At 43.1% G+C, this 25,178-nt stretch overlaps 1 protein-coding gene across 1 annotated transcript in view; it reads left to right on the top strand.

Moving 5' to 3' along the window:
* Window positions 1-25,178, top strand: part of sorcs3 (sortilin related VPS10 domain containing receptor 3) — a 196,106-nt gene that overhangs the window by 80,574 nt on the left and 90,354 nt on the right. The window contains exon 2 of the mRNA XM_034542393.1: window positions 1,681-1,748. Within this exon, the coding sequence (XP_034398284.1) occupies window positions 1,681-1,748 (68 nt within the window). The remainder of the gene's footprint in view (window positions 1-1,680; window positions 1,749-25,178) is intronic.

The following is a 25,178-nucleotide window of genomic DNA, read 5'->3' as shown; positions in this document are numbered from 1 at the left end:
ATTTGCAAGTAACCCGCCTATTTAACTCGTCTGCCGTTCCAACAGCAAAGTTTTATAGCAGATTAACTCATTGTCAAGTTTCTACTAACGACATCGACTATAGTTTCAGTTTTAGGAAGCTTACTATGTACAAGTGGCATTTTTTACCCTTTTTTTTTTCGAGGGTCGTATGTGATTGCAATATATAAGTTCACACTTCCCAATTTGTTTTTCTATTTTTTTGGATAAAATAACTAGTACATGTTAATTTCTTCATTTTTGTTCTAACTGTGGTTTTTAATTAGTCTCAAAACCTGTGCAACCAGTAACTCACAGTAAAAGCATCCTTCCGAGGGAGCATTTCTGCTGCACATGCATAAATGCAACGCTCGAGATGTTGGAGGCGGTGATGGAATATTGGTGGGCAGATGCCTCTCTCTGATTGCCATGCCGGCGTGTAAGGTGCAGTAAAACAAAAACATGTCCATGTTCATGCACGTTTTGAGAGCGTGTTCATGCGCAACACTTTATATAATATATATATATATATATATATATATATATATATATATATATATATATATATATATATAATAATGTATAACTATATATAAACCTGTTGTGGTAGGATTGTCAAAACGGACCCAGATCATGCTATTATGATGGGCCCTCGTGTTGGCTATTTATTAGTTATGGAGTGCCCACACACCATCGCCTTGTCATTGTCATACTATCAAATGAAGACACAGCATCACATATTTCCCACTAATCATCTCTGCATGTTACGCGACACAAATAGCAAAGAAAACAAGTAATTATTCATATAATTGAGTAATTATTAATTTTTTAGTTTTTTAATAGTTAATGTAGAATAAGCATGCCATTTTGTTTAGAATTGTTACTGACTCATTTTAAAGTCAACCTCTTTGGTGTCAAATGAGAACTTTAAATAAGGCATAATTCGTCACTCACAAATCACTCGAAAGGGTCTAACAAAATGTTGGAGGGCTCGCTCTTTCTTTGGGCCCTCGCCCAACGGGCCCCAGTACAACCACACTGTCTGTATTTAAGCCCGTGTGTAAACCACCCCACTTGACAAGGGCGTCTTCCGTTGCTTATCCAGCTGTGGGTTGCTGTGGCAGCAGGAGCAGCAATGCATCAGAAGGACGTCCTTCTCCAAAGCCCTTTAGCCTTTAAAAGCACTCTTTGATGTGTTGATGTGTTGAGATGCTCATTTGTCTTCTTGCTGAGAAGTTCTGGGCCGTACTGTGTCTTGGCAGGGAAACTCCTGGCTAGTTAGGTTTTTCTCTTCTCACTAACTCTTAGCAAAAAAAGTGAAACGCTTATTCCACATCATATCAAACTATTGCTTGAAGGGTGAGCCCAGACACCCAGGGTAGAAAACCCATTTTGGACGCTTGAATCCAATCTTATTCTTCCGGACATTACCCAGAGCTCATGACCATGGGTGGCAGGTTGGAAAGGTAAAAGTCTTTCAACTGGTATCCAGAGCTCTTGAAGCAACAACAGTCCACTTCTCCAATCCATCTACTGATCGTTGTTCATCTTACATTCTTGACTGCTTCCCTTAAGGAAGGTTTTAGAGCAGACGATGTCTTTTCTGCTGCTGTGAAGAAATTGACTACTTATTTTGCAGGCCTGATACAAAGATTGTAATGGTAACATTCCCTCTCTTTACAGGTGATCCTGATCCTCACCAAGCTGTATGACTTTCATATTGGCAGCGTCACTGAGAGCACTCTTTGGAGGTGAGTACAAAGCAGGTTTTTATTCATGAATATTGACAATTAATGTCTTTTAATTCTGTAATGCTGCTCGAACTACCAAAGGATAGTCTTGTGCAATGATCCTGTGACTGGCTTGATGTTTTGGATCAGTTTAATATATTCCTCAGTTACTGATTGAATCTGACTTGGCCCACTGTAGTAAACCCTTAAGGGACATATTATTCTCATTCGCATGTTCAGGTTTCTACTAGACCTTGATGACATGCTCTTTTCTGAATATGTCTGTATTCACCAGCTGTACACCAACAATTTGGTGCAAATATGGTATATTCTAACCATAGACTGTATCAAAAAGTTGGAGTTTTTAATTATTGAAGACTCTCTTTTGGAATTCAATTCAATTCAGTTTATTTTGTATAGCCCAATATCACAAATTACAAATTTGCCTCAGAGGGCTTTACAATCTGTACACATACGACATCCCTGTCCCAGGACCTCACATCGAATCAGGAAAAACTCCCCAAAAATAACCTTTGACAGGGAAAAAAGGGAAGAAACCTTCAGGAGAGCAACAGAGGAGGATCCCTCTCCCCGGATGGACAAATGCAATAGATGTCATGTGTACAGAATGAACAGCATTTACAAAGTTACATAAACACATTACATGAATATGACAATGTATGAATGGAACTCCAATCCATGAAACAGAAGGAGGTAGAGAGGAGGGGGGGCGGGGCATCAGCAGGGCCAACACGGGAGGCCGGCTCACCAGGCATCAGACACCTCCAGGTCCAATGGACCCTATGAGACGTGAAGTCACAAAGACTCCGGGGAGGAAGTTAATAAAGTGCAATGGAGAGATGTAAATTCATCCATAAATAGAGAGAGAAGAGGAGATAGGTGCTCAGTGTATCCTAAAACATCCCCCAAGCCTATAGCAGCATATCAAGGGGCTGGACCAGGGCAAACCTGATTCAGCCCTAACTATAAGCACTATCAAACAGGAAAGTCTTAAGTCTATTCTTAAATGAGGTGACTGCGTCTGCCTCCCGGACTGAAAGTGGAAGCTGGTTCCATAAAAGAGGAGCTTGATAACTGAAGGCTCTGGCTCCCATCCTACTTTTTAGGACTCTAGGAACCACAAGTAGCCCCGCATTTAATGAGCGCAGCTCTCTAGTGGGGCAATATGGTACTACAAGCTCCTTAAGATATGATGGTGCATCACCAATCAAGGCTTTGTAGGTGAGGAGAAGAATTTTAAATGTGATTCTTGATTTTACAGGGAGCCAGTGCAGAGCAGCTAATACAGGAGTAATGTGATCTCTTTTCTTAGTTTTTGTGAGTACACGAGCTGCAGCATTCTGGATCAACTGGAGGGACTTAAGAGACTTATTATAACATCCTGATAATAAGGAGTTGCAGTAATCTAGTCTGGAAGTAACAAACGCGTGAACCAGCTTTTCTGCATCTTTTTGAGACAAGATGTGCCTGATTTTTTAAATGTTATTTAAATGAATTTTTGCAATCCTTGAGTTTTGCTTAACGTGGGAGTTAAAGGACAAGTCTCGGTCAAAGATAACGCAGAGATTCTTTACAGTGGTGTTGGATGCCAGGGCAATGCTATCTACAGAAACCACATCACCAGATAATTGATCTCTGAGGTGTTCAGGGCCGTGTCAAATAACTTCAGTTTTGTCTGAGTTTAACATCAGGAAGTTGAAGGTCATCCATGTTTTTATGTCTTTAAGACATTCTTGAACTTTAGCGAGCTGGTTGGTCTCCTCTGGTTTGATCGATAGATATAATTGAGTATCGTCTGCATAGCAATGAAAGTTTATGCAGTGTTTCCTGATAATATTGCCCAAAGGAAGCATATATAAGGTAAATAAAATTGGTCCAAGCACAGAACCTTGTGGAACTCCGTGATTAACGTTGGTGGTCATTGAGGCTTCATCGTTTACAAATACAAATTGAGATCGATCTGATAAATAGGATTTAAACCAACTTAGTGCGGTACCTGAAATGCCAATCGACTGATCCAGTCTCTGTAATAGGATGTCATGATCAATGGTGTCGAACGCAGCACTAAGGTCTAACAAAACAAGTACAGAGATGAGTCCTTTATCTGATGCAATCAGGAGGTCATTTGTCATTTTTACCATTGCTGTCTCTGTGCTGTGGTGTTTTCTAAATCCTGACTGAAACTCCTCAAATAAACTATTCTGATGTAGGAAGTCACACAACTGATTTGCGACTACTTTCTCAAGGATCTTAGAGAGGAAGGGAAGGTTAGAGATTGGTCTGTAGTTAGCCAACACCTCTGGATTAAGAGTGGGCTTTTTCAGGAGAGGTTTAATTACAGCTACTTTGAAGGAATGTGGTACATGGCCTGTTAGCAAAGACACATTAACAATATCCAGCAGAGAGGTGCCAATTAAAGGCAACACGTCTTTAAGCAGCCTCGTTGGGATGGGGTCTAAGAGACAGGTAGACGGTTTAGAAGTAGAAACCGTTGAGGACAATTGGTCTAGGTTAATGGGAGAAAAGCTATCCAAATATACACCAGCCTCAAGTGATTCATTTGATTCAAGTGAGTCATTTGAGGAACTGCAGTATTTGGCTTCATTTCTCAGGCCTGGAGGATGCTGCTTTGATTATAAAGAGTCTACATGTGCCAAAGGAAGGGGAGCCACACCTGATTGGCTAGTTGAATCACATGTGTTCTGATCCAGGAAGACCACAACAAAACAGACCAGATTATCTTCTTTTACAGTCTGTGGTTTGTAAGGCTCTACAGACAGTATGTGCATAAGCACTGGAAAGATGAGTTTTTAATAATGTGTTCCCTTCTTAACCACATGCTAGGACTTGTTTATCTCTCAAGCTCCCGTTGAGTTGTTAACAGTGTGTTCTGGTGTCATGCACGGTCAGACAGGGCACTCAGTGTGGAGGATGCTTTTTGTCATGTTCCTGTATTATCTGATGTACTCCCCGCCCCTCCCGGGACTGAAAGAAACACACAAAGCATGCACGCTACTAGAGTAATAATACACTACCAAAACGGATGGGCAACACATCAGTTGAAAATGTGTGAAATCCATTTCCATTGTGGCTTGTGTAGTATTAATACAGTTATTCCTTTGTCTGAGTTTGAGGATGATGCCACACCACATGACACCGTCCCCCCGCACTACATTTGGCTCATTTTTCCAGTGAAACAGTCTACTTTGGGGCAATTGGGTCCTCGGGTAATGGGCCATTTTCCAAACCCCCAGTTTTTGTGATTGTCCAATCATATAGCTTGGCAACTAATTAGGCCCAGTAGATTTGTCAAGCATCAGATGTCTGCAGTTAGTGAAACTTGGAAGGTGGAGTTTTTGTTTTTTTCTTTTCAAGCCTTTCCTAACGAAACAATATAAGAGTAAAGGTGTAAGGAATGCATTCAATAGTATTTGTACCTGCTCAGTCAATTATGTATAACAGAACATATTGTATTGTGAGGTAATAAAAGAATGCCTCTGCACTATGAGCAAAACATGCACTGGTCCATTTAGGGATTCTGGCCTGTCTTACTTCCATACCTTCTTTATTCACAATAGTGAAAAGAAAACATCCAAAATACACATGTACAACATCTTAAACAATATTTTACAACTAAAAACATGGAGAAAATAGACCTTTGACTAACATGTTAACAAAATGCACCAATAATTGAACCTGGCTTTATATTATTATAAAGCCACACATTAGCACATATTAAATACGATAAGACCTCATTTGCGTTATTAATAAAATGTCAGACAACTTGGAACACAAAAAATGGAAGTTATCAACTGGGGAAGTTTGCTGGTGGTATCTATTAGTTAGATTGTTGAGTCTTTTCTCAAAGTGGTTCAAAGTAACCACAGGGAGAGGACAATGTGAGAGATAGAGCCTGATGTCTGGAGTTGTTGGGTGAGGAAACAAGGTGACAGATGGACTGCATTTTTTTTTTGCGGGGAGAGAAATAGAGAAAGAGTGGCTTGTTTGTTTGCTACTCAAAGACATTCAATCCAATCTTTTCTTGATGCACTTCAAAATGAGCTTTTTGACGATGTCCCCTCTCTAGTGCAATTACTGGTTCAAACCCCGGCAGCAGTTCGATCTGCCTAAAAAGAAAGCAACGGTGTTCCATCTGCACCATATGTTTGTTTTTTGCTTTGAGATTTTCAAGATGACATTCTTTTTAAAGCGCAAAAACATTTGCACTCCTCAAGTTTGACAATGATAAGCCGTGCCAAAGTAACTGCTCGCCATTTTTGACATTTAGACATCTACTTTGTAATTTGGACCCTGAGGCGGCAACAGAGTTGTGTTTTGGTGTATGAATACGTGCAAACAAAATCCAGTGCCCTGATATTCTGCGGTGACACAGAACACATGGCTACTTTTGCTGCTCACACTATGGATAATAAAATAGTACTTCTTTAATAATTATATGATTGCTTTCTGATAAGACTACTAAACCGTCTCTGTCCTTTCAAACTCTGGCTTTTTTTTCTCCGATGTTTATCTGATTCTACAGCTCAGTAAACTTCAGAAAACAGGGTTGTGTGTGTACAAGTTGAAACCGGTTCGCTTTGATGATCGCTAGTCCCTGTTGCACCAACACCCCCAGACACAGCCACCACAGATGGCAGAGAGAGGACATACTGTAGCCTGAAGGAGAGGTGAAAACCAGCATAATGTAAACTGAATGGAGATGAAATATACTTATATATACAAGCAGCTCTGGTTCCTCTCAAAGCAATGGCCTACTTCATAATCCATGATCTCAGCATCTGACATGGCGTCTGCAAAATGTGTTTGCTATATGACATAACCACTGTTAGCCGACTGCTACCAGGGATATACTAGATTACCTGACCTGCTGCTATTGTTTGCTAAGGTCATTTCCCAACATTAAGGGAAGACCTCACCGCCCAAAATGACTATTCGTACATCAGCTGCTCTCCCTGTGTTACCTTGAATTATTGAAGACATTATTCAAGGTAACAAGTAATGAGGAATCGAAATACAAATGATCATTTTGGGGGAGAAGTACTCGTAAATGTGTATATTCATGTTTCTAGAAGAATGGAGTAATGCAAGAGGCCATTTGCTGCTCCGTCCATCTGCACGCCGTGAGAGGGTTACATTCAGTGACTAAAGGTGAAGGAAACAGCGTGGGAATAATTCATTAAGGAGCTGTGGTGATCAGCTATCAGCCTGCAGGCTCCACAGCTCCCCCACACTAGTCCTTAACTAGTTACATAACACACAATAAATACTAAATGAATGGAGAAGGAGCAGTTTGGGTCACGGCAATGCCGACATATGAAGACACTGAAAGCTTCAGTGTTTTGAACAACCACAAAAAGACTACCCACCGACTACATTAACTATGTGCAGCTCTCAGCAAAGTACAAAAGTAACATCATTTTTATATATATATATATTTATTTTTACACAAAAATAAGTGATGATTTATCTCACATAAACCCGAGCGCTGTCATCAGGGTTAAATGCACCGTGACAGTCGATCTCTGCAGGGAGGACGCAATCAGGTATTTTATCCATGGTGTGAGAACAGGGACATCACTGTGGTTATTGGCAGCCCTCCCGGCCCTCGCTCACCCACAAACCTACAGTGAGGGGAGCAGCTGTCCATCTCGGCCTACACTTTCCAGTACATCAGTGTCTGAGGAAAGGCAGCGTTGTGTATGACAGGAATTTTGTAAGTTGAAGGAAAAGGGGAAATGGGCAGAGGAATGAAAAAGGAAGAAGACAGAAGGCCAACGAACACTAGTTATTGATGCGGCCGCTTTCTTAAATCAGCTCGACTGAGGCGGCGCCGAGACACCCGGCTGTCTGACTCGTCTCTCTGTTGTCGGCTAATTGAGATCACAGCTCTGATCGGGTTTGAAGAGGAGCGGTTCGAGGGAATATTTATCAGTTTGCGCGAAGACGCCCCCAAATGTCGAGTCTTAACGCTGCCTTCATGCAAAGGTCGAGGCTGTGGCAACGCCTCAAAGTATCGGCCAGTCATGTCCGTCCACTTTAATGAACGTCCTGACCTTCGACAATGAAAGCGGATCGGTCAGGATGAGAAGAAACTTCAGAGCTTCGGCCCAAAGTAAACCGGAGCACAGATTTAAGGCACACACTTTAGAAGACTAATGCTGCGTTCACACCAAACGCATTGGGAATTTTTCACACAAATAGATCCCATGCAAAGTCAATGCACAAATGCAAATGGTTGTGAATGACGCGAATTACGCGGTGCGAAAAATTCAGCGGTAGTTATCGAGACGTAGTCGGTGAAATTCAATGAACCTAAACACCAGGGCGTTAGATGTTCCGACGTTTGTGGGATGTCCACAAACAAGTATAAAGCAGAAATAGTGGTTATTTCTTCCGTGGTGGATGGCGGAAATGATAACTGTTTCCACGGAGTAAAGCCACGGAGATAAGCCACGCCCCCTCTAAGGCGCGAATATAGCGAATGAATGACGCGAATAAACCACAACTTGTCGGGCGAGTAAACTCACGCGAGTAATGCTTTTGGTGTGAACGCAGCATAAGACTAACTAAGCCTAGACTGTCCTATTCTGAGAGCAGATGAGACCTTACGTTCCTTAAGAAGCACGTCTAACCTCCTCTTTCAGTCATAATTTTCAAAGGAGCCTTCATATATGCGTGGTTAGAGTGGAAATCAAATGGAGGCGAGCAGTTCATTGTTGACAATAAATCAACTCAGCAAAACATTTCTTCAAAGTTGTGCAGCCTCTCTCATCTGGCTTCTGGAGTATCGTTCTGGCGTAGATGAAACTTGATCAAATATGACAAGCCCCGCATTCATTTGCAGGTATTCAGATTTGGCTCAATTAACAATAGAGTCGGGTTGTATTTCCCTCATTTCACTGTATGTATTTGACACATCCTAAACTTGTACTTTTTGCCAACAGTAGTTCTCTGTGTTTTATACAGTGAGTTATTTGGGCTCACAGTATGTTAGTGGATTACTGAGCTGCAAAGCTTGATGACGAGCTCATGGTAATCTGCTTTTATACCACTGCAACACACACAAACTGAAGTCCAGTCCTTTTTTTCTTCTTCTTGTTTTGTGGTTACTGAATCCTCGACCTGAACTTTGTTCACTGAGTCATTCAGACATTGGCGCTTCCCTCACTGGAGACAGAAAGTGCCGTTGTCAGCTCAGCCGTGATGAACAGTGTGTCAGGTCCTGATTTAAAAACCAGCTAAAAGACAACCAAAGCCAGGGAAACAATCACGATGCCACGACCGCGTTGCAGATAGGAGCTTATTAAAATATCAGCTGTTATATCTGAGCACGATATTACAAATCGGTGCTTGTGTTTTGTGCTGAACGAGTTCAGTTTGAACCACGACGGACTGATTACAATCCCCATCTGAACTGAAAAGTTGGAATGAACATATCTTAAGACTTTGAAACCAAAGAATCTACATTGTGACAATCTTTTTTTCATACTGAACTGGATAAAATAGTTCAAATCGGAAAAGTGATTTGTAATTTCCCCCTCTGGTAAATATGCGCCATGCTGTCTTGAGTAGCATCTGCAGTATTCTCAGCTTACATGCGGTGACTGTGGTAACTTCTGTTGTAGGATGTGACGGTGGCCAAATTGCACAGGGGGTCTCCGTGTTCTTTTATAAGAGCCGAACGATGTGACGAGGCCGTCGGTCCGGACGGCATTAACCGCTATAGATAGTTGTTTGCTGCTCTATTCATGCTCTGAATCAGCTGAGGCTCTGATTAGGCCACATATTGTCAATCATATCTGGCAACGCTGTCTGTATGTTAGAGCGGCAGGTCTTGAGTCGTCTGCTTCACCACCGGCCCACTTTGCTTCATAAATGGAGCAAACTCACATTCATCAATGAACATTTGTACCTAATTAGTGTGTGATTCTGAGAGCTCTAGTCGTGTGGGAAGGCCCTAAATGTTTAACCACAGTGGAAATACCTCTCAGCTACAGTATCTCTGTGGTTTGAGATCATTCAGTCAATATCTGAGAATAAACAACTCTCTCCCAATATATATATATATATATATATATATATATATATATATATATATATATATATATATATATATATACACATACATATGGTATGGTGTTATGTATGATAACACCATACCACCAATACACCTGTCACAACTGCCTCAATTTCATATTATCCTTCAAGGAATATTGCCGTATGTCAGTTTGTCCTCTTTCATTGAAATAATTAGGCGTTTCAGCCTAATTATTTTAATTGGTCTTATTCTCGCCAAAATTAGCGCTGATCTGATGAAAAAGAGGTGCATTCTCTCCCCTCTTCGTTGTCCCTTATTAACATTCTGATTACAGTTGTAATGATGTTTGATATGAAGAAATGTTCATTAGGAATAACTGCCTGAAATCAGTGTCACTGAAGATGACAGTGATTATGAAGTATCGGGGAACAGTGCAGACAACTGGTAGGGAGAGTGTTGTGCAGCACTAGTTGCTTGAGGTCAGGAAAATAATTAGTAATCAACATATGAACAAGTAAGAGGAAAGCGTCAGCAATTTCACAAGAAGGTCATTTATTAGTCCGACTGTCTTGATTCATCTATTTAACAACTATTTAGACCTAATGATTTAAATAAGGGCTTTTCAAATGTTTGTCCTAGAAAGTTGATTTACCTTAAAAAAACACAACTATGCAAGGTTTGGCCACCATATAAAATGTACTTTAAAGCAGTCGGCATCCCTAAGATTTTAGGGATGGGCACAGACGTCTCTCCCTCCAGTCGAGAAATGAAGATGTTACTCAAACCAAACGCGTAGTCGTAGTCATTTATGGGGACTTGCTCACGACAAGAGTGATGACTTCGTTTCGTCTGGTAGGTAGCAATTATGGGGAAAGTCTGGAATCCTAATGCATACTTTATACTAGTCATAATCATATATAATAGTAATTCCTGGGATAATAAGTAAGTAGGACCACCTGAGATACGATACAACACAGAATCTCATTTTCATTTGGTGTTGTCGTTTTTCTTTTGTGTTTTGTGAAATGGTTGTATATTTTATTGTAATCATACAAAGGAGTAACACATCTGTTTGTAAAACACTGTATGATTGAATGAACCAGATGTCTTCATTGGCAGGTTACCCAGTGGAGTAACTACAAGACGCTGTGTCTCTCAGGATTTATTTCATTACATTACATTACATTACATGTCATCATTTAGCTGACGCTTTTATCCAAAGCGACTTACAATAAGTGCATTAAACCATGAGTCCAAACTCAGAACAACAAGAATCAAGCAAGTACAATTTCTTCAATAACGTTAAACTACAGAGTACTATCCGTACGTGCCATTTAAGTGCTACTAAAGTGCTAAACAACAAAGTGCTATCGGTAAGGGACATTTAAGTGCTACTAGAGTGCTACTACGGCTCTACCTTCCCTATTCAAGGTATAGTCGAAAAAGATGTGTTTTTAGTTTGCGACGGAAGATGTAGAGATTTTCTGCTGTCCTGATGTCAATGGGGAGCTCCACAAAGAAGTTTGCCTGATATCAGACAGAACTGTCCATCTTCAGACTGACCTCTGCATCGTCATCTTCATTACCTGCACTCTATTTGATTTCTATGGGGGTGGGTGATTCGATTTCAGCTAACCAATCACTAGACCAATGTACCCGCCTGAATCAAACATCATTTGAAGTTGTCAGGGATTGTGTTTCCATGGCAACAATCTTTGCCACGGTGTTTAATTCTGATTGTCTAATCGTTAGTTCCCCGGGTGCACTTATTTGCTGATAACTTTTTAAACGGGAAACTGCTGTTTTGTGTCACAATGTCGGAGGATCCAGTGGACTTGAACTCGGTGGAGTGGGCGGATTCAAAGGTCGGGGCCCGGGCCACAAAAAAGGGATAGTCAGTGGAATTGCATCATCTCTCTTTTGAGAGGGCCACCATTGTTGGAGGGGTTGCCCTTGCCTGAATATAGGGACCACCAGAGAGAGAGAAAGAGGAGAGAGCTCTGCATTATGACTCCCTGGCTGCAGACTCCTCCTCTCCCGCTGTGCCAGGATGGGGTCACCTGGGGGTGAGGAGTGACATCCTCTCAAATTGCATCATTTAGCTGAGCATGCTCACAGGCTATGTCATATTTCACAGGTCAGTGCGTATAATAAGGGCCCAGCTCTCTCAGAGAGACCTACCTGATGTCTGTGACCTTTTTCCAATTGGACTTGGTATTTCCAGCGAAACCTTGCCGGCCTGGGCTCGCCAGAACTTTTCAAAAGCACTTCTATGAAAGCACTCTGGGGAGGATGAGATTGATACAGCTACTGTTGGCTCTACTAAAGTGGGAGGAAATGTGTGATGAATGAGAGCAACTCGATCTGCATGTGCTGGCTATAGAATGGTTAGAGCCGCACTAAATTTAGTATTAACAACAGAGTTAATGAGTATGTGTGATGTGAAAGGTGTTGCTCATAGAGATGAACCCACGGAGGATCACTTGACTCTGTACTTCCCTCAGCTCTGCAGATTGTTTGACAACCTGCAAAGATTTGCTCAAGGTTAGCGACTATCTGGTGAACATCTAGCAGCTAAAGAGCCAGTTATCCCTCTGAATCCAGAGTCTACTTTATAACCGCGGTGGTTCTGTCAAAACCAACTACTTTTAGACTATTTGGACATGATTGCTAAATATATTTCACTAATGTTTATGACTGTGATTGACCGTAACTTGGATGTATATTTATGGGCTGAGTTAGTGATTTAATTTTACTTTTCACCTTTTCTCTATCTGGGAATTGGCAGTGGCAAAAATGTGTAGTATGGTTATACTATTAATAGTAAAACTATGAATACTGCACAGCAAATGTTCAGCATTTAAATAAAGTGAAGAGTGAAAGTAAAACGTTATCAGCAAGAGTCTGCTCAAGGTGGAGCATTCAATTATAATATGATGCTGGATAATTATATCAATAAGAATTCATCATATTTTATTATTATTTATTATTTCATGGTGTAATATAACCAGTAACATTTCTCTGTGAATGTAGTACTACAATGTTTTCCTCAGTGTAAGTACACAGTAAGTAGTATCCAGTCGAGTTGCATATCTTTGAAAGAGCTGAACTAGACTAGTTCACTGGTGTTTCCTCCTCTACTAGACTGTAGTTCACTGGTGTTTCCTCCTGTACTAGACTGTAGTTCTCTGGTGTTTCCTCCTGTACTAGACTGTAGTTCACTGGTGTTTCCTCCTGAACTAGACTGTAGTTCTCTGGTGTTTCCTCCTGTACTAGACTGTAGTTCACTGGTGTTTCCTCCTGAACTAGACTGTAGTTCACTGGTGTTTCCTCCTGTACTAGACTGTAGTTCTCTGGTGTTTCCTCCTGTACTAGACTGTAGTTCTCTGGTGTTTCCTCCTGAACTAGACTGTAGTTCACTGGTGTTTCCTCCTGTACTAGACTGTAGTTCACTGGTGTTTCCTCCTGTACTAGACTGTAGTTCACTGGTGTTTCCTCCTGTACTAGACTGTAGTTCACTGGTGTTTCCTCCTGAACTAGACTGTAGTTCTCTGGTGTTTCCTCCTGAACTAGACTGTAGTTCACTGGTGTTTCCTCCTGTACTAGACTGTAGTTCTCTGGTGTTTCCTCCTGAACTAGACTGTAGTTCTCTGGTGTTTCCTCCTGAACTAGACTGTAGTTCACTGGTGTTTCCTCCTGTACTAGACTGTAGTTCTCTGGTGTTTCCTCCTGAACTAGACTGTAGTTCTCTGGTGTTTCCTCCTGAACTAGACTGTAGTTCACTGGTGTTTCTTCCTGTACTAGACTGTAGTTCTCTGGTGTTTCCTCCTGAACTAGACTGTAGTTCTCTGGTGTTTCCTCCTGAACTAGACTGTAGTTCACTGGTGTTTCTTCCTGTACTAGACTGTAGTTCACTGGTGTTTCCTCCTGTATATAGACTGTAGTTCTCTGGTGTTTCCTCCTGAACTAGACTGTAGTTCACTGGTGTTTCCTCCTGTACTAGACTGTAGTTCTCTGGTGTTTCCTCCTGAACTAGACTGTAGTTCACTGGTGTTTCCTCCTGTATATAGACTGTAGTTCTCTGGTGTTTCCTCCTGTACTAGACTGTAGTTCTCTGGTGTTTCCTCCTGTACTAGACTGTAGTTCTCTGGTGTTTCCTCCTGAACTAGACTGTAGTTCTCTTGTGTTTCCTCCTGTATATAGACTGTAGTTCTCTGGTGTTTCCTCCTGTACTAGACTGTAGTTCACTGGTGTTTCCTCCTGAACTAGACTGTAGTTCTCTGGTGTTTCCTCCTGTACTAGACTGTAGTTCACTGGTGTTTCCTCCTGTACTAGACTGTAGTTCTCTGGTGTTTCCTCCTGTACTAGACTGTAGTTCTCTGGTGTTTCCTCCTGTACTAGACTGTAGTTCACTGGTGTTTCCTCCTGTATATAGACTGTAGTTCACTGGTGTTTCCTCCTGAACTAGACTGTAGTTATCTGGTGTTTCCTCCTGTACTAGACTGTAGTTCCCTGGTGGTTCGTCCTGAACTAGACTGTAGTTCACTGGTGTTTCCTCCTGAACTAGACTGTAGTTCTCTGGTGTTTCCTCCTGTATATAGACTGTAGTTCTCTGGTGTTTCCTCCTGAACTAGACTGTAGTTCACTGGTGTTTCCTCTTGTATATAGACTGTAGTTCACTGGTGTTTCCTCCTGAACTAGACTGTAGTTCACTGGTGTTTCCTCCTGAACTAGACTGTAGTTCTCTGGTGTTTCCTCCTGTACTAGACTGTAGTTCTCTGGTGTTTCCTCCTGTATATAGACTGTAGTTCACTGGTGTTTCCTCCTGAACTAGACTGTAGTTCACTGGTGTTTCCTCCTGTACTAGACTGTAGTTCTCTTGTGTTTCATCCTGTACTAGACTGTAGTTCACTGGTGTTTCCTCCTGAACTAGACTGTAGTTCTCTGGTGTTTCCTCCTGTATATAGACTGTGGTTCTCTGGTGTTTCCTCCTGAACTAGACTGTAGTTCTCTGGTGTTTCCTCCTGTATATAGACTGTAGTTCTCTGGTGTTTCCTCCTGAACTAGACTGTAGTTCACTGGTGTTTCCTCCTGTATATAGACTGTAGTTCTCTGGTGTTTCCTCCTCTACTAGACTGTAGTTCACTGGTGTTTCCTCCTCTACTAGACTGTAGTTCACTGGTGTTTCCTCCTGAACTAGACTGTAGTTCTCTGGTGTTTCCTCCTGTATATAGACTGTAGTTCTCTGGTGTTTCCTCCTGAACTAGACTGTAGTTCACTGGTGTTTCCTCCTGTATATAGACTGTAGTTCTCTGGTGTTTCCTCCTCTACTAGACTGTAGTTCACTGGTGTTTCCTCCTCTACTAGACTGTAGTTCACTGGTGTTTCCTCCTGAACTAAACTGTAGTTCACTGGTGTTTCCTCCTGAACTAAACTGTAGTTCACTGCATGGTGTTTCCTCCCGAACTAGATTCTAGTTCACTGGTGTTTTGTAACGCGAGGAGCTGTGACTTGTTTGTGTGGAGCAACTATGTTCCTTATGTCATCACTCAATTTCTGCCCCCTTGTCTCTCAATTCTCCGCCTCGTGAACCATGAATCGATCTCAGTGCTCCATCTTAAAGGAAGTCCCAATTCCTAAAATGCATCTTGAGGATTTGAGGAGGCTTGCCGGAGGAGCTCTCAGTGAGGAAACACCGGTGTATCTCAGAAGTCTTCTCAGCACCCGGGTATAATTAAAGAAGCGGAATAATCTCCACCATGGCAGGACTCTACACATGTTACAGTTCCCTTGTAGTTCATAAGTTGTAGTTATATAAGGTGATCAAACTTTCTGCCATTCAGTTTGTGTAGCTCCTCCTCAGGCTCTGTTCTTACACATTTCACCTACTAGTAGTTTAGTTTGTTTCCAGAATGTGGGCCACATTCAAGTGATATTATCCTGCTATGATTACAAGAGCAAACAGCTTCTGACGTCACTGTAGTTTATCTATGGAAACATTTTCTTGCATTTATCTCTAATCTGCTATATTTGACGTTGTCATATCGACAGACAGACAGATAGAAACATTTGTCGTGCTTCACACAATGAAATATATAAAGGTTAATGATGCTTATCTGGTCATGAAATACAGCGGCAAAACAAAACTATGGACAGACGATTCAGTGGTGACACACATCATATCCATCCCGACGTCTCTTTAAAAGGACAAGGAAAAAAATTCTCGATTGTTAAATGCCTTGGGCCTCCTCCTCGCCTCCTCTGCTCGCATCTCCTGAGGGCGGGACTAAGACACAAGGAAAGGAAACGAGGATGTACAAATTGGGAAATGAGAACGGCCATACGCCGAGCACTCAGCCTGTTCTGAACAGGCATATTCTCAATGGGCTCTCCACTCGTAGTAGTCGTACAAGCATGTAATGGCAAGAAATATATGCAATACACATGTTGCTTTAAAACAAAACTCCATGTGAATGACAGCCACTTTTTTGTTCGTGCTTTACTTTGTCGTTATTGCATAAATCACCTCGCCGTTATTAAAGAGGTCACTTATTCTGACCCTTTCTCACAATATTTAAATGTGTACCTTTTTAATCACTTCCGGGCTTTTCCCTCATACACTGAAGAACAATTTCATTTGCTTCCTGTCATAACAGCAAATGGTGGACTTCATCAGGAGGGTATTGTCTGGAGGCATTGTGGAATTTCATTCCGTGACGATTCAATGGCAACTCTGTCCGAGGCGGCTCTGGTTGGTTTTCGTTTTGTGGTAATCAACTTAAAGTCTCATCATCCATCCAGATGCTGCAGTGATTAACAGCGTTTTTTTTTTTTAATCTTCCCGTTTAGTCATGTAAAGGATATTTATTTTGATATATTTTAGATTTGTAAACCATCCACAACACTCATTATTTTTTTTCTTACATTTAGATCCTGAACAAATAAATCAAAATATCACGGCTTCACTTATACACAGAAAACATTTATTATTCTATGTTTGTCAACGGCAGCGAATAGCCTGAGAGCTCTGTTTATCTGAAATGACATAAATATTTTCGACATTCTGACGTGAGTCGCCTGCAGCACGGAGCTGGACTGTGGTGGCTTGTGGCATGGCTGGTGACGTGGCTGGTGGCGTGGCTGGTGATGTGGCTGGTGGCATGGCTGGGGGCGTGGCTGGTGATGTGGCTGGTGGCGTGGCTGGTGGCGTGGCTAGTGGCGTGGCTGGTGGCGTGGCTAGTGGCGTGGCTGGTGGCGTGGCTAGTGGCGTGGCTGGTGGCGTGGCTGGTGGCGTGGCTAGTGGCGTGGCTGGTGGCGTGGCTGGTGGCGTGGCTAGTGGCGTGGCTGCTGGCGTGGCTGGTGGCGTGGCTGGTGGCGTGGCTGGTGGCGTGGCTAGTGGCGTGGCTGGTGGCGTGGCTGCTGGCGTGGCTGGTGGCGTGGCTGGTGGCGTGGCTAGTGGCGTGGCTGCTGGCGTGGCTGGTGGCGTGGCTGGTGGCGTGGCTGGTGGCGTGGCTAGTGGCGTGGCTGGTGGCGTGGCTGCTGGCGTGGCTGGTGGCGTGGCTGCTGGCGTGGCTGGTGATGTGGCTAGTGGCGTGGCTGCTGGCGTGGCTGGTGGCGTGGCTGGTGGCGTGGCTGGTGGCATGGCTAGTGGCGTGGCTGGTGGCGTGGCTGCTGGCGTGGCTGGGGGCGTGGCTGGTGGCGTGGCTGCTGGCGTGGCTGGTGATGTGGCTGGTGGCGTGGCTGGGGGCGTGGCTGGTGATGTGGCTGGTGGCGTGGCTGGGGGCGTGGCTGGTGATGTGGCTAGTGGCGTGGCTGCTATCGCTAGGTACACGTTTACTTTCTGCCCTTATGCACAACAGTTACTAGTTACTGAGGCCGGTGCAGATCTGTTCCTGTCATGTCGCAGAGATGCTGCCGGATGTGTGAGCGGCATTAGAGAGGAAGAAAGTTTAGTGAAGGGGAAAGTTTACGTTTCCCTACCCTCCTTCTATTTACTTACCTCAGTAGAACTTCACTTTCACACGCCTGAGTTATACGTTCCACATGATTGGCTCTGGAGCTGCTCATCAGAAAGAAGAAAGGTTCCAGAGCACTGCCCCCCCCCCCCCCCCCCCCCTTCTCTTAAGAACCGGCAACAAAACATGTATTTACCCCTGTGCTGCCGCAACAGGATGCACGCTGGCAAAGAGCAGGCGATCAAAAGAGACTTTTAGAGCCCGCACACCGACTTCTTACACTCCTGCCTGGCTTTCATCACTTCTACTTCACCAAGAGCAACAGCTGGCGTTCTGCTAAATACTTTTGTTTGTGAGTTGCTCATTCAAGGCAAGCGACTTCGACGCTGACAGAACAAGGAGGGAATTGTTTAAAATATGGATTCTACATATACTGTGTACGATGAGCATACATCCAAAAGGAATTATTGCAGAAATGAATCAAAAGTTTGTTTGCAACCGTCAAGCAACACGACAGGGTAGGGAAAATGTTTCAGTGAGTGAGGCACATATTAAAAAGGGTCATATTTATCTTTCACTGTTTGCCTCAGCACATATATCAACCTATGTCTTGTTAAGCTTCATATAAATGCCATGGGAAAGATACGTGCACCTGACCTCAAATGGGGGTACGTGAAGGCACTACAGGGGGTACGTGAGATTTATAGAAAAGTCCATTATGAAATTCCTTAAAAATAGTTATTTAATAAATATCCAATATAAGTGTAAGTTCATAAATGGAATTGTATATATTCAAAATTAATTATTAAATCAGACACTGATGGCACAGCACTGTGTATTACATATTTATTTCAACCAAAAATGCTTCCCAGTGGTCAGGAGATACTTGGCTAAAAATAATATTTCACAAGGGGTACATCTCTGAAAAAAGGTGGAGAACCACTGGTCTAAGGCGTAGAGGTAAAGTTTACCCCGAGTGTCATCTAGTGGTGTGTTAGGGTTACAACCAACTAAACTAACGAAAACATTACGTTTCTTAGTTTCAGGTGATTATACACTGATTAAAGCATAGTTATGAATCTAATATTCCAATGTTTCCCACTGTTCCTTTTACATTGATTTCACAAGCCTCTTCACTAGAGACCAACCCCTACTTCTCTGGTCCCCACATTTAGACTTTGACTCCTTCCTGACCCTGACATGTCAGTTATCATCACTGACATCACCCCAGAGACCTTGTTGGAGCACAAACTCAACCGTACTGGCACGACGCTGCGCTGCTTCTCTCCAGAATCCCACTCTGGAAGAATCCAGCCCACCGAATTGCTATTTTCCCGGCCTTCTCATGGCATGAATAATGAATCGATGAAGTCACTTTTGGTTGTTGCTTGCTCGCCAGCTTGCCAGGGTTGAAAGATAATCTGAAGGATTTTCCCTGTAAAGTTGCACTCTGACAAATACAGGAATCACACACTGTAACAGTATCATGCGTGACCGAGAGTAAAGAGCAGAGCGGAAGGGGGTTGGGTTAAAGGACGATGTGGGTCCGGTCAGCAGCTGACAATCACAGTGAAAACAGGGTGGATTTATCTTTCCTGTGACCTCAATAAAAGTCCTTCTAGACTTCATGAAATAGTCATCATGTCTGGGGGGGAGGGGGGGACTTCATTTTAAAGTTTTATGCTTTACTTAAAAGATTTTTCATGGAAAAAGCAGTCCGGAGCGCGGCGAGCGGGGGAAGGAGACGCAGCAAAGATACGTGCCGAACCTGCCGTCAAGGTTGAATGGAGAGCACGGGCCGTGAGCGGGATACACAGCGAACGCTGTCTCTTAGAGCCATCTTTGATTGTCTGTTCTTCTGTCCCACTCCGGACAGAAGAACAGAAGAACTCTGTTCCTTCAGGGGATTTCCTCAACGTTGCATTTTCTGGGCGCGGTGCAATGATGCGATCGGGTTATATATGGTGAGGCCGGAGAGCAGAATGGGATACTGTTTTTTCTTCTTCTTCTTCTTCTTCTTCTTCTTCTTCTTCTTCTTCTTCTTCTTCTTCTTCTTCTTCTTCGTCTTCTTCTTCGTCTTCTTCTTCTTCTTTCTTTACAATGTTTACGTCAGCCCCAGTCCTCCCGTCCCCTCTTTCTGCTTTGCTTGTCGTCTACATGGATCACATCCCAACACATAGTTGTCACGTGAAATATTTTGGTTTTCCACCTGAGGATCTCCTCTCACATCAGCCTGGAATCCAGCACGGTCAGCAGACTTTCTTCTTTCTGCTTGACGCAGAGAGTCAGATATAAACACGTTTTCTTAATCTATTGAAAGAAAGACCGGCTATGGCGTGCAGTGCTCTTGTTTTTTTCCTTTTTCTGAACACCTGTGAATACAGGACCTGGCGAATGTCATTTTCAATTAAGCCCCAGCGGTTCTACATTAGAGGAGAGATTGTACAGCGTTTGCCTGAGGTGAAAACATGGAAAGAAGCAAGCGTGTGTGTGTATGGGTATATGTGTGTGTGTGAGGGTGTGCGTGCCATCTTTGAGCAGGACCGTGTGTGTATGCTTCATTTGGTGTGCAAGAGTGCAGCTCGGGGTGAGTGTATGTTCCACAGATAAACTCCTTGACAGCTGGTACATGATGGCTCTCCTTGCTGAGATACGCGTCGCTGATGGGAGCACTGATTGTTCCAAAAAATAAAAGCAGCCGCAACTTTACTGCCTCTGCCGAAGAGATGATGCAACCCAATTGTTTTTGGCATGCAGCAAATATCCCGATGTGTTTTCATCTTCCTAAAAGTCTGTATATTCTGTCCATTTGCTGATGGGAGTGTAATGTGTTTTTGGGCTGAGGCTCTGCCGTGTTTTTAATGAATCCCTCTTCAACCGAACAGTGAAACCTTTAGACATAGATTAAAAAAGTGACCAGCCAATATCAAAAAAAGGCTTTATTATTGCAACGTGCTGTTATTATTATTTAACATGGCATCTTGGTCTGATATGTGATTTTTAAGCGATATTATAGTCATGCACTAACTGCATCCAGAAATATGAATTCAACTGTTTAAACAATAAAGTGCAAGAAGACAACACTACAAAACATAAACCCTCACCCTGAAACAAAATCATATAAATTATAAATATTCTATTCTTGTCTGACTAATAACTTTTATTTATTTTTTTAACCAACCTGGTGTTGCCAGGCAAAGCTTGTTACTATCCGTTAGTTGACTTATCATGCACATGGTGCTTTATTAAATACAACTATTACAGTGCACATCGTGGCCGTTCCTTTTAACTTCGACCAATCACATCGTGGCTGTCAAAATGGTAAAACTGCTCTCCTCTCTTCTGCTGTCAGTTGTCATTCCACCCCCGGTCTCCATCACATCCAGAGCCCAGTCCCGCTCCTCCTCCCATCACCGGCTCTTCAGAAACCACCGCCAGTGTCTAGACTCCAGGGGGAATGTCCCTGGTGTAATCACAGCATCACGACCTCCATTTAAAACACTACATCACGATGCAGTCCCACTGCCAAAGACCCACTATTCCCTTCATCGTGCGTTTGTAATGAATTGTTTCACTCTGATGAAGTCTGATTGGAATTGTTATCGTCTCCCTGGACATTCTGTTTACTACCCAGACTGAGGTTTGTATTGATAAATGAATGATTTGAACTAACCATACATTGTCCACTGTGTTGTCATCTATGTATACATAATGACACTGAACCACAGAATAGCTTTTGTCTTCCCAGACCCGATGAGGGTTGATTGTTCTAATGGGAAAGGATTGGTCAGGGGAAGCAGCTTCCAATGGGGACCATTAGGCCAAAGTCTGCACTGCCATAACAGTGAACCACGACAACAGCGTCTCCGCCTGGATGTTGTCTGGAGTGCCGGCTTAGTGTTTTGGATTAAAGCATTTAGAAATCCATTGGTTAAATAACCAAGTAACAGACTCATTTCCCTGGGCAACTCATCCTCCATTTGTTTTCTTTGCGTCGCACAGGGAGGCTGAAACCTTTCTTTTCTTCACGTCTCAGAGGACATGGCTGGGAAACACCCTGGATGGGTCACCAGGCGCTGCAGGCCACCACACACACACACACACACACACACACCTTACACTCTACACAGTGGGCAGTTCTGACCCAGTGAGCGATGATCTTGAGTTAAAGTTAAAGCAAGTCAAGACTGATGAACTAAAACCTCTAGGTTACCTATAACTATGAAGCAGTTAATGCTCCTTGGCAGAGTCTAAGTCTCCAGTAACCCTTGGAACTGCGCCAATATTGAACGGTTTTGACCTCAAAATGTAGGCCCAATGCCAATAAGCAATACCAGTACTGTCTGCAGTGAGGCCAATTCTAAGGATCGGGTTGGGGGTTGGGGCCGACAGTTTTTTTATTCCATATGAGTCCACTTCTGAATCTCCTGTCAACTCTTTTCACGTTGGTATGGTGGGAAATGAAGATAACTCTCAATTCAAAAGTTTGTTTTTCTTTCACTAGACCACAGAGATTAGACTGAGCTGAGCGGTGTGTGGCTTCCACTACATATGTAGTCTACTGGGGGGTGCTGCAACTACAGAACAAACCCCAATGTTCATCCAGGTCGACTTGTCGGACACTGTGTTGCTGACTTAGCACGTGTTTGTTGTTTCTTCTTCGTAGATGCCCGTAGTGTCAGAAAGAGGCAACAGAGAGCACGAATGAGAGATTTGATAAGCAATTTGTTGCTGTGGAGCTGAATCTGGGTATTGGACCAACGTCAAGCCTAATTAGAAGCTGCTATCGGAAGCAGAGCACATCTGCCATCATGTCACCTGCACTAACATTTAGCCTATGTATTGATCCTAACCACAATCTTTCCCTTAGTATTTTACTTACATGACCCTAACCATACCGTAACATAATTAATTTGCCATATCCATGATATTACCATATTATTAACCCAGCTCTATAGGCAGGTCAGAGCCAGAGACACAGTGGTCTTGTTGCCTAAACCGCATAATACAACCATGATACGGGGATGAAAACTAAATTAAGCCCATATTTAACCTAGACACATAATTTGACCTGCAAATCACCAAATCAGGGCTGACTGGCACAACAATCGAGAGCACATCCAAACTCAAACTCTCTGTAGAGAGTGTGAACGCCAGCAGAAGGCAGAAGGCAGAATGCTGGCCCTTCGCTGCGGACATGAAGGTTCATAAGAGGATTTTCAGCTTGCCCAAATCTGGCCCCTCGTTCTCTCTCGGGCGTTTTGTACTGGCGAACGCTCGTTTTAGTTCTTTCCTGGTCGCACCCAAACTTCCCTGGATTCTATCCAGAGAGCAGGCTTGTGTGGAGGACCTGTGGCTGGACCGGAGTGGGGGTCCCGGAACAAAAGACTGCAACAATTCAGACAACTGCAGGGGAAATGTCTGCGACGCGTTCAGGCGTCTCTATCCTCTGACCCCTCAGTACTGCAAGCAACGCCTCGCTTCACCAGCGCCGTCAATGTTTTTCAAGCGCGTCAGACAGTGAGTGTGCAGAATCTTCAGGCTGGGTTTTGCCGCAGGGTTCTCTGCTCGGAAACCTTTCCTCTCTCTCTCTCTCTCTCTCTCTCTCTCTCTCTCTCTCTCTCCCCCGTGTGAGTCTCTTTCTGAGGACAGACAATTGAGTTGTTGCCGCTTCGGTTCAACTCTGACAACCACCTGATGATGCTTTCATGTTCAGACACTTGATGAATATTGATTCGGTGTTTTCTGTTCTCCGCCGGTTCGTGTGCTTGAGCATCCACTGACGGCTTTCTTTTGTTCAGCAGCCCTAAGTCAGGTTAACAGAGAGAAGAGTCAGATACGTAACCTGTTGTCCTTCACACAATATTGTACAGAATCCATTTCTCTTTAAGTCCTGTGTGCTTCAGGGCGATGTGCATTTTTCCCATCCGCCAGTCTATGAAGTGCATGGCTTGATGTTCTCTCTCTTTCTCCCCAGAGCATGGTCAGCTGTGCTGCTTTACTGACAGACATCTGGAGAAACCTCACAAACATTCCTGCAATTTCTGTCTGACCTTCTTTTTTTTTTACCAATAATGTGATGTTCACACACTCCCAGAAAAATAAATGGAGGACTTCACTTAATGCATGAACACCAATAAAAACCTTTGTGACTGTAGATACAGCACATGAGCATATTGCTGCTTCTTTTCAACAAAATATACTTTGCAAATGTTGGAATCTTAATTGCTTGTTCAACTACTTATGAACTATGAAGCCAAATTTCCTGTACCAGTTTACAGCATTTTTGGAAAAATTGCATTGATTCATTTATTGCTGCTGCACATTTGATTATTGTTGTAATTAGCTGTCTTCTAACAATTCCCATAATGCCTTTGCTGTGGCAGCTCTCATCTCAAATGTTTTATGCAATGGAATATGAGATTGACTATATTCTCTTATCCTTCAATCTAAAACACGATGTCCTGGGTAAAATAGCGTAAACGAACAATGTGTAGATTCTCCTTTATTGTTATGGAATTCATATGACCGTGGTGTTGGTCACAGGTGTTACTTCTCAGAAATATGTTTTTGTACATTTATACATTTATACTTTAGACAACATCCTCAACTCATATATAGGAAACGTTTTTAGCTGAAAGGTTCTAGTTTTTCATTTAAAGCAGCTGTGAGGAACTTTTATTTTGGGTTGAGTCCCTTTCGAAAACCTCTAATATCACAGGAGCAGGGTCTGCCAGTCTGCTCTGCTCAGTCCTCAGTCCAGCAGGGCCCAGAAGTACGGCCTGAGCCTCCAGCAGCGGGGTGTCGGCTCCCAGCAGAGAGGAGGAGGAGGAGGCTCTGCTGCTTCCAGTAGCTGAGCTCTCCTCCTTAGTGAACCCGGATCTGGGTCTCTCCATGGTGGACTTGCCCCTGCTGGAGACACCAGAATCCGACCCGGTGGCACCGATGAGGAGCTTTAATAATACCTCTATAGAAACACACCATCTTCTCTCTGATGGAAGTCATGTAGCGGAATCACTAAATAATAATATCATTAACTCAGTTATTGACATTATAAAAACCCTAAAGTCTGTCGCAGCGTCTTGATAGCGTTGAAGAACAGAGGGCGATGGAGTTTGTTTCTGCATGTTCAGCAATCATTAGTGCTTCCAGGAACATCGTATGGCCAGTGTGATAAGCTTGTTTCATGGTCACATGTTAGAACATCTTCCACTCAAGAACATCAAGGACAAAGTAACGTGATAAGCAACATAGGAACGCTCTCAAACTGCTTATCACGTTACTTCAAACTGCTTATCACGTTACTTCAGTGGCACTTGAATGGCACTTACTTATGGTATTACTTATGGTGTTACTTATGGTGTTACTTATGGTGTTACTTATGGTGTTACTTATGGTGTTACTTATGGTATTACT

The sequence above is a fragment of the Cyclopterus lumpus genome, chromosome 1 (genome assembly GCF_009769545.1).
Source record: "Cyclopterus lumpus isolate fCycLum1 chromosome 1, fCycLum1.pri, whole genome shotgun sequence".
In the NCBI taxonomy this organism is placed as follows: Eukaryota; Metazoa; Chordata; class Actinopteri; order Perciformes; family Cyclopteridae; genus Cyclopterus; species Cyclopterus lumpus.
The sequence above is the reverse complement of the archived record's forward strand: the minus strand, read 5'-3'. Positions and strand labels throughout refer to the sequence as shown.